Source organism: Saccoglossus kowalevskii, chromosome 2 (assembly GCF_978046115.1).
Source record: "Saccoglossus kowalevskii chromosome 2, keSacKowa6.1, whole genome shotgun sequence".
NCBI lineage: Eukaryota > Metazoa > Hemichordata > Enteropneusta > Harrimaniidae > Saccoglossus > Saccoglossus kowalevskii.
The window spans coordinates 13646618-13664303 of record NC_140642.1 but is presented as its reverse complement, the minus strand read 5'-3'; the positions used below and the strand labels follow the sequence as shown (position 1 = coordinate 13664303).

Genomic DNA, 17686 nt, shown 5'->3' with positions numbered 1-17686 from the left:
TCAAAAAAATGTAACACTCCAACCATGTAGTGAATTGAAGAGGTCTACATTATAAACTGACATACAGTTTACCAAATTATATCTACCAGTGGAGTCTACCCAAAGTTACAATAAAATAATGAATTAATGCATTATATTGCCAACAATTTATCTTTTCTTTTTATTTAGACGTTTTTGTGAAGAAATTGTCAGCCTAACAAATTAAAGGGCACAGCATGTATTCAAATTTCACGTAAACACGTATTTTACATGCCTTGTGTACGTTGCTATGAGTCCCATATCAAATATGACACGGCACGACGACCGCCGCCCTTTAACCATGCAAACATTTATATCTTTCAGCTCTTACTTATACCAATATTTCCCATTTATTGTATGTACATATATAATATATAAATAAAGGAACACAATTTATCTGTATAATGATTATATTAATTGACACATGCCACATGTGATACAATCATAGAGATTTGGTTACAACCTATCAAAATTTATATAACACAAGAAGTTTGCCTATAAACATCTAGGCCATTACATATATATTTCTTTGTAATTCTAGCTACCACATACTTAATTTGTGTGACAGAATACTTGCCTTTGTTTCGTCCATTATAACAGTTTAAAGGCAATATACCACACAATCAAGATGTCCAAACCAGCTCATAAGATAGCAGACATTAATCTGGCGGAGGCCGGAAGAATGGTTATCTCTTTAGCCGAGAATGAAATGCCAGGATTACTAAAAATGAGAGAGAAGTATGGAACGAGCAAACCACTAGACGGTGCTAGAATTGCTGGGTGTTTAAATGTTACCAAGGAAACAGCCGTGCTTATAGAGACACTACTTATACACGGTGCTAAGATTTGTTTTATTAATTCAGTTTTCTAATATTTGTGTTTTCAATACCTGAGCAACTGTTTCGACTTTCACTCAAATTGAATTCTGAGTGAGTCACTGGTTGCCAAGGGAAGTGCTAAGGAATCGTCACAGTTCCAGTGACACTTTCATGGCAGCAGTATAATAGCCGCGGCTAGCCCATTGTATCATGAAAGCTATTCATTGCAACTGAATGCACCTAACCTGATGATCACCAGCGTGGCCACAAGACAACAAATTTGTTGACTCTTAAAAGCTTTTCTTGCTATGCTGCCAATCTGAATTTCGTGGTGATATCTAGTGCATAAATAGCTGCTCGCTGTTGCCCTGCTCTTGTTTCCCTGAAAATCGAATTCACAGCACAGCCGCATGAGCCTTGTTGCTCCCCTTCATTCCACATATAAATGAAGAATTTGTATGGTGTATGCAGCAGACTCTGGTCTTTTGAGATGGCCAGACACTTAATATGATTTTAGACGATGGTTGTAATCTCACACAGTTAGTGTATAGTAAATATTCGCAGTATTTATCAGGTACAGTGTAATTAAACAAATAAATTGTCATTAGTTGATTTTTTTCATGATGCCATGTGGGAAATAAAGTGAAAACGTTTAAAGTTGAGATACTGATGGTTGTCTTCCGTACTTATTATTGTCGTTATCATTGCCAACTTCTTAATCTGTGTAATACATTCCATTGATGTTCAATGCTGGAGAACTGAAGAAAACATGCATCAGTGTTAATACCTCGGCTGTGAAAGCAAAATTTGAAATTTTTTACGGCTTCAGAGAGTCTGTGACAGACGATATACGAAGGGCTACTGATGTCATGCTTGCTGGAAAGGTATGTTGTGATTTGGAACCCCAAGGTGAAATGATGTGAGGGCTTATGCTAGAAACAAATTATTGACAAATAATCATGACAATAATGGGTCGTATCAGTAAGTGAAAGTAAAATGTAGCTGAATGACAAAAAAGTGTGCTACTGGTTTCAAAGCTAATTCATTTTTAATACGTCTCCAATACTCTCAGCACACATGAGTTCTTTCTAAGATTTCTTTGATGGTTATTAATGTGGCATTGTTTTTTAGACCATGTACAGTATTAAGTAAACCATATTTCCCCCAACTACTGCAAAAGGACTATTAAATATTCACAGGGTTTTAAATTCACGGTTTTATCATTTAGATAATGTGTGCTATGCTAAATTTTACATATTCACTGGGTTTTAATTAGTGCATTTTCCAGTCAGCAAAATAAGCAAAATTAAAACCCAGTGAATAATAAACCCTTTTACAGTAAATTCTCTTTGTGTTGTCGAAGTGTTTTTAAATTAGTATTATGAAAGCTCTATCATTCTGTTCTAATAGCTGGAACAAATTACTCAGTTCATATTAGTGCTTATATTGATTTTCTGGCATCTTGTTTTCTGTAAAGATTTTATTGGTAGGTTTGCAAATGTGTATCAGACTGTGCAACTCTCTCCATAAGTTGGCATTAGAACCCAGTCTAGTATTCCTATGGGATTTGGGAGATACATTACCAACGATATTATTACAAGATAAATGATTTATCATTGAACACATACAACAATGCATATTTCCACTGGAATCAGTGACCTTTGAATGTGTATCACCAGTGATCAGTCAAGTAGAAACAGACACAATTTTTTATCAGATTTTCTCAATTTTTGCATGATAGAAGACTTTATACCAATGAATAAGGTGACCAAGTTTGATAAAGTTTGGAATATAATTAGTAAAGTTATTGTGCACGCAATAACAATTATTAACAACATCGACGACTATGACAATGCCAGACCGAAATTTTCCCCTCAATATACCTTTCTCTTCCATCTTTGATGATACGGGGCAAGGTAAAAAAACAGAAAATAGGTGGTCACCAAACTACTTTTCATAAAACACCCCCCCCCAAAAAAGGCATCATATCTCAATCTTGTGTTTGATAACACATGGTGAAAAATTGTATGTAGTTATGGTTGTAATAATTTAATACATTTTATAAGATGAAATCATAGATTCGTTTGAAATTGTTCTATAAATTTTCTGTCAAAAAAACAGATTGAATGCCAAGCAAATACTCATTGAATATCATTGTATAAATACTGTTTACTAATTTCAAAATAATCTACTGGTTGACAATTTAACACATTCCTGTGTGATCTAGTACATGAGTAAATGTTCATAACATTCATAACAAGCAACTGCTACAAACTAAATTAAGTCACATTGTTGTCTAAACAAGACTTAAACGGTCATTTATGTCTCCTGTTCTACTGGCCAATTGAATAATCAGGGATATTCATTTTTCCTAAAACTAATCAGGTCTGCTCATTAATCCAGAGCATCTTTGTAGGCTTTGGCAGACCTTACATACATACATACATACATACATACATACATACATACATACATACATACATGGACAAACTGGGTCGTGCCAAACTCCCATATGGTGCTCCCATATGTGCGAAGGCACAAGACAGTCAAAAATGAAACCACTAAAGTACTTGTTTGTTTACATTGTTTTTTATTACTTGAAGTACAAGGTCTTTATCCTTTTGCAAAACAAAAAGCACAATTGTAAATACTAAGCATCATAGTACTTAAAGGACGGTAGTCGTCACGTCCGCGTCCTCTTCGATATGCGACTCGTAGCTACGCACACAACGCGTGTAAAATACATTGTTTATTTACATGAAATTCGAACACGCGCTGCGCGACGACCACCGAGCTTTAACTAGCACAATCTACCTGATATTGTCATTTTATTCAAGCACAGACTTGGGTTTATACTGTGCATCAATATAGGCCAGTAGCCAAGAAAAACCAAATCAAACAAGTAATTATTTATGCATTTTATAGCTGTGTTACTGGTGTTTTTTCACATCACCATGCATTTCAGTTAACGGTGACCTTCAATAACAAATACATAAATAAACATGCAAATATAACATGACCAAATTACAAAACAAACCTTGACATAAAAATAAAATTTGCATTTTGAATTATGGTACCTTGTTGAATAGATAGATGTATTTACGTGCTATATTTATAATTGACTAAATACAAGGTCTCTTTAATGAATATAAATTTGCATATTGTTATGTGCAAATGTCAGAAAATTATAATTATATATTCAAATAATATATTAATATATGAAACAATTTCGTTAAAATTTTTTTTTTTTTCAAGTCATACAAATAATCTACCCACAGAAGTGGATGTATGTTTTTCGACTTTACAAAGGCAAAGAAAAAAATGTTACAAAACTGCATAATTTGTTTCTGTTGGGTGAACGTTTGTATTATCACCCAATGAAGAAATACACATTTAAATAGATGACATATGTCATAATATCTCCCAAGATACAAGAATATGCACGAATCTATCGCACATAAAAGGTGTACATTATAAAAAGCTTATTATTAATAAAAATTAAACTCCAGATATACAGGAAACATGTTCACAGAATAAACTATATACGATTCATATTGTACATAAAAAATTAAAAAACGAGGTAATCTGGAGGGAGTTAGAAAAATTAGAATGGTTGTATTCCATATTAAAAATAGGTTACAAACCACGCATGATAACCTAAGTAATTATTTTTAAATGATTGATATACCTTGTAAGTACATGTGTTGAGCCTCTCTAGTAAATGAGTAACCCTTTGTATCAATAGCTGTTATATTGACACGTTTTCTAAACACAGCAGCCTCCTAACCTGGATTCTGCTAATAAAATATGGGTAAATATTGATAAAATAAAGAATGTTGTATATAAAAATACAAGCATAAACTTGACATGCCATCTATTTGACATTCTATATTATGTAAGTCATTCTAGCTTATTATTCACATAATAAACAATGCCCTCATTACCAGTAAATTTCATATCAGCTATGTAAGCACTGATATTCACGGCACTTTTATCCCCTTGATAACTTGATCAAGCCATGGCTTATATTAAACATATTAATGCAATAATACTGAAAATGTCCTTCTTCACATGTATAACTACTGAATTCGATGAGATAGTGAATCTGGCTTTTATAAAAATTAGTTGGGAAACACAACTGCAGCATTTTCCAACCGAGTGAAAACTATATAATATTTTTACAATACTGAAAGTACACAAATATTATTATTTGAAAGTAGCTGTTCCATCAGTCCCATCTTTACCAGATTAATTTAACAATAAGCTATTACAGTAACAACAAACAATCCAGAATCCTTTATACAGTTTTTATATATACTTTGATAAGATTTCATCCTAATGAAACAATGACAGGACAAATTAAAGAGAAATTAAGACCACAGAAGATGCCAAGGACGAGAAAGAGAGCCATCATAGTACCAGCTGTTGAAGCATGCTCAGCATCCACTAATCTGAAAACAAAATCAGAAAACAAATATTAGCAGTACGTGCAGACTGAAGTTCAGTCAATCTTGTCATAATGTTTACATTATAGAAAAGTTAAGATAGGCGATTACCGGTAATGTACATTGGCCTTGTTTTGTTGTGCCAAATTATTCAACGTTAATATTAAAAACTTTCAAAGATGTGATATGTGTATATAAACAAATTCCTTATACTACATCCGGAACCACTACAATAATAATTATGATTCTGTCAATACCTACACATTGTAATCATTTAGCAATTTATTGCATCAACAAACTTGTATTTTCATGACATCTTTGATAACCAACAATCATAAATGTTAAAGTTGAATACTCACTTTGGAGCAGCCATCATGGGCAAACTCTTTAGATAACCAGATGATAGGGAGAACACCAGTACAATAGCAATGTAAACATAGTCGTTGTTTATCAAAACTGGCAGTGTCCTGTCATATGGTCGGTAGTTACAGAAGAGAAAGATAGGAATAAAGATGAGCCGAAGAGTGGAAGGTATCCATAGACGTCCAGATGAAGGCTGAAAAGAAATTACATAATTACTTCATATGAATACAAACAAGTGTTGTTTCTTGTTTTTTTAAATCTATAATGCTAAATTAAAAGCTAGAAAGATATTATTTCACAAAAGTGACAACATATAAGACAGGAAAGTTTGCACATTTTGCAGCAGGGAAAATTACCGGTACACTGAAACAAGTGTTCTTGCATAAACCTTTTAAAGTGAGGCATTAATCACCTGTGCATACATGCAGAAATGACCATAGTGTGTTTTTTACAAACAAGACATGAATGCCACGGTCCTCGTTATATAATTATAAAATACACATGTTACAATAATACATAAAACATCTGCAAAAAATTGAATTAATATGTACTCTATGTGGGTACAACTCATCATAAAGTGATTTCCCTTAATATGATAACTGAAAACTTTCATTGACCCGGGTCCAAAATCTCAGAGTACACAAGTGCAACCAAACTATGTCTCATACATTCTCAAGAAACTGCATTCATAAACCTTGATGTATCTTTAATAACAACTTGACTTCTTTGTTAATTCCCATCAAAATGTAGCCCTAACACCAGTCTACATTTTCTACTGAGATTATGGTACGACCCATCTACCACTGATTCAGATCAAGGTCATGACCAGGTCATGACATCACTAAAAACCCCAGCATTACAATCTAAGCTAATTATTTATTCTGAGCATGCTCAGTTGTTCTCTCAGTGCAGTACGGGAGAGGTAATTTTCGATGAAAATCTTGAAAAAGATCCACATAGGATTTTCAGATCTGGAAAAAAAATTACGTGCATATTCAACAGGAACTTGTTCATCATCCTGCGAAGTTTTATTGATATCTGCTGCAGAATTTCTGAGAAAATGTTAGAGACATAAAGGGGGGGGGTAGACGGAAGGAAATAAAAAATAATAGTCGCCTTTCAGGCTATGCTTAATAATCACCCATGATCCTTTGTTTTTTCAACATGCTTTGTTATCGTAGCTTAGGACTGTATGCGCAGGTGGAGATCCCCCGCTTTAAGCATACCACCATGCATGGAATTGCAACAGAAGAACAGAAGTTATTGATATGCTAATTTTACGATTTACAGTATACATGTACATGTATATAGGGGAACATTGAATCTAATGATCTTAATATGATAATTTGCACTCACCCATCTGATCCAGGCTGGAAAGATACTGCCAACAAAGTCACAGAGGTTGAATAACAAAAAACAAGTCACTGGGGTAAAGTATTTCACTACAAATAAAAGAAGAAAAAAATTATATTACAAATGGACTTAATGTGGTTCTAAACGAACAAGTTTTGTCTGACACAAATGCATCATGGGAAATAAATTTGAATATCCTGCTCATCTATTACTATGTAAATAAATGTTGCTTGTGTGTTAACTTTTGTCTGCCTTGAAAGGACATATTGTCACAGACACAGATTTGACTAAAATTAAGAGTGACAGTCATTTTGAAGTCTTGGCTAGCTCTTTAAACAATTTAGCAACACTAAGTGTTAGAAGTAACACATTTTGTACACTCAAAATTTAGCCTATTTGTGTAGTGAATAAACTTTCATGGATTTAATGATGCAGTGTTATTAGGTTTCAAATTCACTGGTTTAGTAAGAAAACAATGCATTCTATGGTTAATTTTGCAAAAATAAAACCGCTGATAATAAGCCTAATATCGCATTGTATGAAATATCAAATTTAGGCAATACAAAATAGTATAGCTATACCTCTACCACAATTCATGGATACAACACTAGTATTATTGATAGATTTATTCACTCACATTTGAAGTCACTGGGATCCTCATCACTAGTTTCCACTTGTACAAGCACTGCAGGGAAGCAAGTTAATGTAACAAAGAACACCATCCAGATATTAAAGATTTGCCATTTGATCTGTAAATAGGAAAACGTAGTTAGGAATAATTTTATAAATTTTGTTTCTGTACTTTAATCCTATGTTTAAACCAAAGGTGATACTTTAAACTTACTTTAGATATATATTGATGATTTATAAATTTTATTACAAAATTATTCTTCCAGATATCTTAACACATTGCATTTTGATACCGTTTTTTATTCACAAACACTTTGGCTATTTATAAAGCTTTCAACATGTGATGCGTTAAAGGCCAATGTCATTTCCATGAATAACCAACTGTGGAGCAAATAGACTAAGCTTTTGAAATTAAATTAAAAATTAAAAATAAACAAGCAGCCTGTCGGCTGAGATAGCTCCGCTGTTAGCAAGGCACATTTCAATTAAAGAACTGAAGATATCATTAGAAAATAAACAATATGTATAGTATCATGGTCTTGCGGTTTTTAACAAGAAGTAGAAAATATCACTTTTTACCAGAAAAGACAAAAATAATCATTAAAATTAGAGAAATGAAGATATCATTATGCAAATGAACAAATCTGAGAGAGGTCTACCAGTAGTACCTATATACCGTACTTCCCCCGAGTATAAGCCCCTCCCCGAGTATAAGCCCACCCTCTGTTTTAGACATTTAACAAGTTGAGGGCATCCCCGAGTATAGGCCCAGGGTTTTTTTTACCGGGCGTCGACGACATTTATTAAAATATGCAAGTAAAAAGTGTATCTCATTGCATAATAATGGTGATTGGTACGGTAGTTTGGTTCCTGCTTTTACAAGAAAAACTCCATTAATTTCAGAGTGGATGGCCGGGCGAACGTACGGAACATGGTTCGCACCTTTTCTATTCTGTTATTTACTCACGATGAATCCCGATGTTGCAATACTGAAGTAATTAATTTCCATTCCTTTTGAGTAGTGGTTTTAGAAATGCCAAAAATGGTCATTGAACATCGTTTTACTATTCCGAATAATCGTGTCCATTGAGACCTTCCTGTGAACGAGCAAACTATTCTTCGACATGACTTGTTGGCGACCATGAAACGTTTAAATACTTCCTCCACCCTCAGTTTACTTTTCTAAAATTGCGAATCAACAGCTTTAGGGAAAAAAAAATCACCGTTTTTTGTCAAAATCAGATTGCATTTTAACATTGCGTTAATTCACTTCCGCATTGCGTTGAAAAAATTACTTCGTCAATAATCTGGAAACTTCGTCTGTACGACACAGCATTTTGATTGGTTAACAAAAGACATGACCTGTTAGGTCAAAGGAAGTTGTTCAGGTCAAATCATGATGAAAAACACCATGGTGGAAATTTCTTTGTATCGAGAGTTTGTGAGCGATCAAAAACATTCCACAACGAAGATAATGATAAAGATCTTGCCTTCGACAGTTTTCCCACAGACCCTACTCATTTTTGCACCGTAAATTCAGACTGTGTGTAAACCATATTGTAATAAAACGTGTGTATTTTTATTAACATATTTGTTTCTTCATTGTAAAAAGTGTTGTGGAAATCAAAAAGACATAATATTTCTCCGAGACCGGCGCTGTGAACGAAAAATGTGATGATTTTTCGAGGTTGGGAAGAGAGTTACAATTATAAAACCCCCAAAAAATTATCTTTTCTGAGGTGGTCCTTGAGTATAAGCCCACCCCCTAATTTTCCCGATTTTACATGTTTAGGCCCCTGGGCTTATACTCGGGAAGTATGGTATATAATAGCAAAGCAATCAGACTTACGGTTTTCAACAAGAAGTCGAAAATATCACTTTTTACCAAAAATTACAAAAACATTCACCAAAATTAAAGAATTAAAGATATCATCACAAAATGAACAAATCTGAGTGAGGTCCACATGTAATACCTATATACCGGTATATACCTAATAGCAAAGCAATCAGACTATCACTTTTTACCAAAAATGACAAAATATTCATCGAAATTAGAGAATTAAAGATATCATCATGAAATGAACAAATCTAAGAAAGGTCTACCCAAGGTACATATACACTAAGTATCAAAGCATTCAGACTTGTAGTTTCCAAGAAGACGTCGACAAAGTAAAACATTGACACGGACGACAACGATAAGCTCCGCTTGACAGACAACAGCAGAGCTAAAAAAAAAAGTGTCACACAGACAAGGCTGGATATGGCTTTTGTGGCCCAGAGATGTAGCTTATAAACATTTGATGCAGTACTATCAAAATTAAAACAAATTTACTGTACTACGGCTTAAACCAGTTTGAAGTACATGCTTTGAATCAATAAAAGGGCTGGGTGTGATATAATAAATTATTGTATGGCTCACTCATCGAGTTTTTCGTAGCGTTATGAGGCCAGGCATATGACAATAAAGATCATTGTAATAATCACTTTTAGTTCAACACAACAGATATACAAATTTGGCATTAATATGCAACTTATTTGCAAGACCCTGGCATTTAGCTTATTTAAATAGTGGGTTTGTATACTTCAGATGACAAGATATCGATAAAAGCATCTAAAAGCTTGAATGGCTACCAAAACCAGTGTAATAGCTAACTACCTGTTGAATCGACTGGCAACTTTTTTTTGACAGGCCATATTGTATTATTTTTTCTGTTTTTCCATCCACTGTTCTTTGATAATTGTCAAATATAATGCCTAAAATCATCCTTTTAACATATTTTTTGACAAAAAAGTGTTTGTTGAAACGATCCTGTTAAAACATGGCACATATAAACAGAATCAACCTCCTATTTTCCTAATTAGCATGGTAATTCTTTAAACACCTGAAGAGGGAATAACTGGAAAAATTACCTTTAGTAGAGTTCAGTTCAAATAAGACAAATAGAATCACCATCATATCATGCACTTACCTGCCAGAAGATTTGCAGGAATGGTGGAGTTGCCTTGGGTGTGAAATCGGTCTTTTCATTGTCATCTATATGTGTAGTGTGTAAATAGTACTTAACAAAGGGCTGTGGAAAGAAGATTACGGTAATATTAGGTCAAAGTGGAAACTCCAGATTCAGCCATTTCAATCATTTTGCTAATCATTTTACAAAAAACAAGTCATTGTCAATGACACGTCCCCGTTCCGTTCATATTTGAGTGACATATACATTCAAAGCAGATCATGACCGAAATGCACCTGCATATGTACAACACATTGTACTAAATCTGAACAAAATCCATCCATGCATAACTGAGATCCGGGTTCGGAATGGTGAAAATACGTGATTTTGATGCATTTTCGGCCTTAAAATGGCCATCATTCAGCTATTGTTAAGCGGATCATGAAACAAATGCACATATCTATTTGTGACATGATGTATCATGTGTGTGTGAAGTTTGAACTTGATCAATCCAGACATGTCTTGGATACGGATCCAGAACTGAATTCTTTAAAACAAAATAGCCGCCAGTCGGCCATTTCGAACTTGATCCGAAAAAAAAAATGACGTACATCAAGGTCCTATTATGTTTAATGTATGTACCAAATTTGAACGAAATTCCTCCATGCATCTGGGTCCGGAATGGTGAAAATGTGCGACTTCAATGCATTTTCGGCCTTAAAGCGGCCGCCATTTGGCTATCGTTAATGAGATCATGAAACTAATGCACATACATATTTGTGACATGATGTACCTTGTGTGTGTGAAGTTTAAACTCAATCAATCCAAGCATGTCTCAGATACATATCCAGAACTGAATTCTTTAAAACAAAATGGCCGCTAGTCGGCCATTTCAAACCCGATCCAAAAAAAAAAAAAATGACGTGCATCAAGGTTCTATTATGTTTAATGTATGTACCAAATTTGAACAAAATCCGTCCATGCATAACTGAGATCCAGGTCCGGAATGGTGAAAATGTGCGATTTTGATGCATTTTCGGCCTTAAATTGGCCGCTATTCGGCTATCGTTAAACGGATCATGAAAAAAATGCATGTGCATATGTCCCATATAATGTGTGATGTATGAGTGAAGTTTGAACTTAATCGGTCCATGCATGTTCGAGATACAGGTGATCACAGACGCACGCACTGACGCACGCACGGATGCACACAGGGCAAAACATAAGTCCCCGTTTTCGGACTACGTCCGAACGGGGACTAATTAGCTAAAAAGACTGTCAATGTTTACAAGAAAAAAAAATCATTCAAAGAATGTTTGAAACTGTTGCAAGCCTAAGATTGTAGCAAATTTAAAATTTGAAAATAGTGAAACTAAATAAATAGTGGGAAAAAATACCATCTTTTTTTTTGGTTTCATTCAAAGATTTTTTAGTAAAACAGCAAGTACTAATTTAATTGTCATATTTAACTGGTCAGCAAAAGTAAAACTTGGCATTCACAATATGATGTCCTAACTGCTGATGGTAGAGGAAGACTAAAAGAACTGATAACCCTCATTCAGTATGAATGAATTAGGTATTATTTTTGTTGATTTAGAAAGTGATGTTAATATAAAGGAACTCACCAATCTGTTCATAACAATGAATGATATGAAACAAATAACAAGAACAACCAAAGCACATCCAAAGTATCCCACTCCAGCTGCTTGTAAGGATGATGTACCTGTAACAAAAGAATCAACAGATTGGTCAGTTATTATGAACAATACGAGCATTTGGAGAAGAATGTAATCTTCATATTTTGGAGGGTGGGTTGAATCATGCAAGCAAATAGACATGACAATGTCTTAGAATAGGCTAGAATTATCAAAATACACAAAAGTCAAGTTTGGCCAACCAAGACTATATCAAGGCAATGATTAAATCAAGAGGTAATTCAGTATTAATGAATCTATCATCAAAATGGAACCGAAGAAGCCGGAAAAAGACTATCTATGACCGACATCCATGATTGACCCAAGACAACTAGACACAACAAGGAAGTTTATCAGTAAATCAAAACTCTTTCACCAGAGACACATTTTTATAATCAGTTGTTTATTCACTTACTGATCAAGTCAGTTTAAATGTTTAGCATAACAAATCATTTGAGAAAGAAAACAAATAAATAACATACTGAAATGGATAGTTCATATTGAGCGGCTATGTTGTTTTACTGTTGACATGTGGTATGCAAATTACCAGCACATGCTTAATAAACAGTAAGACAAAGGATTGGGGTGGGGATAATTTATGTAATTTATACTTCAATGACTTGAATTCAGATATGAATTGTATGTAAATGTAACCAATTATTAAACAATATTAAATAATATATTTTTAATTTATTTAAATAATATTTATCCCATTTTAATTAGTACCCGTTCGGACCAAGTCCGAAAACGGGGACTTATAATTCGGTCTCCGTCCGTGCGTCTGTGTGTTCGTGCGTCCGTCCAGAGTCGTATCTCAGAATCTCTTGGACCGATTCCGTTCATTCTTTGCATGTGCCTAGTGCTTTATGTGGGACATATGCACATACAGTGGTTTAGCGATTCGATTCAAAATGGCCGACTGGCAGCCATCTTGTTTTTTGAAAATGTTTTATTTTAGACATGCTTTGTCCGTTTTCATTCAAACTTGGTACATAGATTATACATGTTAGGATACATGTCCATGACGATTTATTTCACAATTGGATCAAAGATGGCCGACTGGCAGCCATCTTGTTTTTTGAAAATGTTGTATTTTGGACATGCTTTGTCAGTTTTCACTCAAATTTAGTACATAGATCATCAATCTGATTAAAATCTGATGTAGTGTACGGGCTTTAATTATTTTGGCTATAAACTTATTTTAATTTTTTTTTATTACTTTTGTTATTAATGCCCTTTTATTTTATTATTTTACTTTGATTTTGATTTTTTTTTAATTCCGCCCTACCTACATCTGATCCGACGCCTATGCAAGTCCCGTTCAAATCTCGCGTAAGTAACAGCCAATCACAGTCCCCCTTTTATACAGGCTGTCGGTTGCTTACTTTTCAGTGTAGCGACACTCTACGGGCAATCTTTCTGTACATTATATTGTGCCCACTTGGATGAACCATTAGTAGAAAATTGCTAGTATATTTTTATTTGCAAAAGAAATTCCACAGCATTTTACAATTGTTGTCATTACATTGAATATTTTTTTCACTTCCAACAAATGTGTGCACTTCCAGATACATCTTCGCCAGCCAAGGTTCGTTCCGTCAATCATCGCTTCAATTTTACATCACTGAGCATAATTATCTCGAATGGAAGCAAAAAAATAAGTAAATCATAATAATTAGAACACTGTAAACAGCTATAGTAAACAATGCAAACTGATTTTAAATTGTATAACGGTCACCGCCCCACGGCATCGACGCAAAAAATTGGAGCAAAAAAATATTTCCTGATCAATTGCGATGTGTTCCAATAAAAAATATTTTATTCCAGTCCAAATCAGCTCAATTAACTTAATAAAGAGTTATTGTATAATGTACAAAATGTTGATACAATTTGATGAATATTTACAGCTACGGCTTCAATACCGTAGACGATGTTGGCCCGATCGTCAACAAAACATCACCCGTCTCCAGGGCAGGCGACTGGAAAAAAACACTCGTGTTCGGTCGAAACGGTGGAAACAAAATCGTCACTCCCAGAATAACTATGCAAAATAACGATCTAAAGTCGAACCATTCGAGCCACAATATTAACATAAAAATCACTTTCGTTGCATTTGACAATGACTTAAATAAACTTACCGAAAAACCGTGTTATTCTCGGTCGCTAACGTCGGTATAATCCGCCATTTTATTTGAGTGTGTTTGCCACCCGACTCCGCCCGGTGACATCATCATGTGCGCTATAGAAGGAGGTCTGTGATTCGTTGACTAAAATCGTCGATAGTGGGTCTCGTTGAAATCTCGTTACATAGGCATCGGGTCAGATGTAGGTAGGGCGGAATTAAAAAAATCACAAAATCAAAATCAAAGTAAAATAATAAAATAAAAGGGCATTAATAACAAAAGTAATAAAAAATAAAATTAAAATAAGTTTATAGGCAAAATAATTAAAACCCGTACACTACATCAGATTTTAATCAGATTGATAGATCATACACGTTAGGATGTATGTCGCCGACCGTCCGTGAGTCTATCCATCCGTCCGTGAGTTCCTGAGTCTGTCCGTCCGTCCGTGCGTCAGTCTGGTATCTGGTATGCGGTATCTTGGACGTGCTCTGTCAGTTTTCATTCAAATTTGGCACATACATGTACTTTATCCATGTTAGGATGCATGTCCATGACAATTTGTTTCAAAATCTGGTCAAGGATGGTCGATTGACAGCCATCTGACTTTTTGCCTTACAACTATATTTCCACAATTTATGTACCATTTTCATTCGTATTTGGCAATAATGTTTCATAATCAGATCAAAGATGGCCGAATAACGGCTGTTTTTTTTTGGCCATATTACTACTACACGGAACACATGTTTTGATGTAAATAAACAATCTGTTGTATACGTCACTTGGAATTCAAGTTTCAAGTTCACGCTCGCGACAACCCCCTCTGCTTTAATATGATGAGCACAAAGAGAACTTAATTTAACGGGGACTGTGTCATTTTCAATGACTTGTTAACTAATGGGTATCAAACCATGTGTGCGGTAAATCATATTTCTTTAAAAAATATATAAAAGTGTATACTATGTAAATTAGCATGCAAATTAGTATTATTAGACAACAGTGAGTGACTCTTAAATAAAAGTCATGGTGCAATGGTGCTTATTTGGGGTGAAATTTTGTTTCAAATGCTATCTTCTAATGAAATATCACTATCTGTAGCTTTTAATGGAAGATTAAATTTAAATCAAACATTTGCATATAATAATATCCATCATTTGTGTCTTTATTTGTTTTATATAGTCAATACATACAAGGTGAACGTATACCAAAAATAATAAACCCAAAAATATGGAAATTTGATATTTTTAAAATACATAGGATAAAAATTAAATTAGATTAGGAGAATAATTCAACTTACTTGCCATGGAAAGAATACTGACTATTGATACAAAGGTGCCTCCGAGACCCTAAAACAGAAAGAAATTATTATGAAGCATTTCAAACTGTCTAATTGTTGCAAATTATGGTTATGAAATAATGCAATTTTCACACATGCACATGGTTTTAGCAATGCTGCATTCATCTTCAATACCAATTATATTTCATCGTATAAAAAGTAGAAATTTTATAAATATTAAGTAAGCAGCCTGTTGGCTGTTTAAAATTTTTACCCCAAAAATATTCACTGAAATTAGAGAATTTATGGTATTGTCACAAGATGAAGAAATCTGACAAAGGTCCACCCAAGGTGTCTCCATATAAAATAAAGCAATTGAGCTAGCCATTTTTAAAAAGAAGCTAAAAACCGCATTCGTTATCAAAAATGACAACAACAAAATCATAAAAATTAGAAATTCAAAGATATCTCCATGAAATGAACAAATCTGAGAAAAGTCATCCCATGGTACATACAAGCATCAAAGCAAGCAGACTTGCATTTTCAAGAAGTATTAGAAAATGTCAAGTTGTCAATGTAGAACAATTGAACAACTTTATTCCGATGAATGTCGACAGTGGAGAGACAGTATAAAGAGCAACATGAAAACATAACATATTGATGGTTTAAATGATATCATTTTTGAGGACTTGGAATTGTTAACGTACATAAATGTTATTGCCATACTAGGCCACTGGCCCACACAATCTCAAGTATACATTACTTGAAAACAATAATAATACATACAAGAGGTTAATTTTAGTGCCTCTGACCTTAACTTAAAAGCTTAATACAGGAATTTTGACAAATTACAAAGTGTAATGGGTACCTCACTTGTTATTAATTTTATGAAAGTGTGGTGTCCCTGGTCATGACCAACGTGGTAATAGCTCGTCTCTGTAGGCCTGGTATATGGGACATTCGAAAATTAGATATAATTCATCTTCAATTATTCTGCTATTGCATAATACACATTTCCTTTCAAAACGATCTACATTATGCATACGGCCAGATTCAATTGCTATTTGGTGACTCGAGCAACGAAGGCTTGAATTTGATAATGATTTCCTATGTTTGTTCACACTTACACTGATAATATATTTTTCTACAGTATAGTGTTGTTTTACCTGGCAGAACAAATTTAGGCGGCTCATAGTTGAGCATTCTTCCCACCATTCCTGATGCCACGTGTCCCTATTCTTTGTGCAAAATTTGCGAGGAATGCAATTTCATTTTCCAAATATTGGTATAAAGTGCTTTAAACAAGCAGCCTATCGGCTGAGATAGCTCCGCTGTTAGCAATGCACATTTCAATTAAAGAACTGAAGACATCATTAGAAAATGAACAATATGTATAGTATCAAAGCAATCGGACTTACAGTTTTTAACAAGAAGTCGAAAATATCACTTTTTACCAAAAATGACAAAAATATTCACCAAAATTATAGAATCGAAGATATCATCACGAAATGAACAAATCTGAGAAAGGTCTACATGTAGTATCTAAATATGTAATATCAAAGCAATTGAACTTTTGGTTTTTAACAAGAAGTCGAAAATATCACTTTTTTACCAAAAATTACAAAAATATTCACCAAAATTAGAGAATTGAAGATACCATCACAAAATGAACAAATCTGAGAGAGGTCCACATGTAGTACCTATATATGTAATATCAAAGCAATCGGACTTGTGGTTTTTAACAAGAAGTCGAAAATATCACTTTTTACCAAAAATGATAAAAATATTCACCAAAATTAGAGAATTAAAGATATCATTACAAAATGAACGAATCTGAGAGAGGTCCACATGTAGTACCCTATCTATATATGTAATATCAAAGCAATTGCACTTGTGGTTTTTAACAAGAAGTCGAAAATATCACTTTTTTACCAAAAATTACAAAAATATTCACCAAAATTAGAGAATTGAAGATACCATCACAAAATGAACAAATCTGAGAGAGGTCCACATGTAGT

General features: G+C 33.9%; 1 protein-coding gene across 4 annotated transcripts in view; it reads right to left on the bottom strand.

The window, feature by feature from the left end:
* Positions 1-3406: 3406 nt before the first annotated feature.
* LOC100377043 (equilibrative nucleoside transporter 1-like) overlaps positions 3407-17686 on the bottom strand; it is a 28744-nt gene continuing 14464 nt past the window's right edge. For all 4 annotated transcript variants that reach the window (XM_085491714.1, XM_085491703.1, XM_078013056.2 and 1 more), the window contains exons 8-14: positions 15690-15738; positions 12201-12298; positions 10597-10698; positions 7635-7746; positions 7001-7086; positions 5641-5837; positions 3407-5287 (exon numbers count right to left, since the gene is read on the bottom strand). In XM_085491714.1, coding sequence (XP_085347840.1) covers positions 5167-5287; positions 5641-5837; positions 7001-7086; positions 7635-7746; positions 10597-10698; positions 12201-12298; positions 15690-15738 — 765 coding nt within the window. In that variant the 3' untranslated portion in view covers positions 3407-5166. The remainder of the gene's footprint in view (positions 5288-5640; positions 5838-7000; positions 7087-7634; positions 7747-10596; positions 10699-12200; positions 12299-15689; positions 15739-17686) is intronic.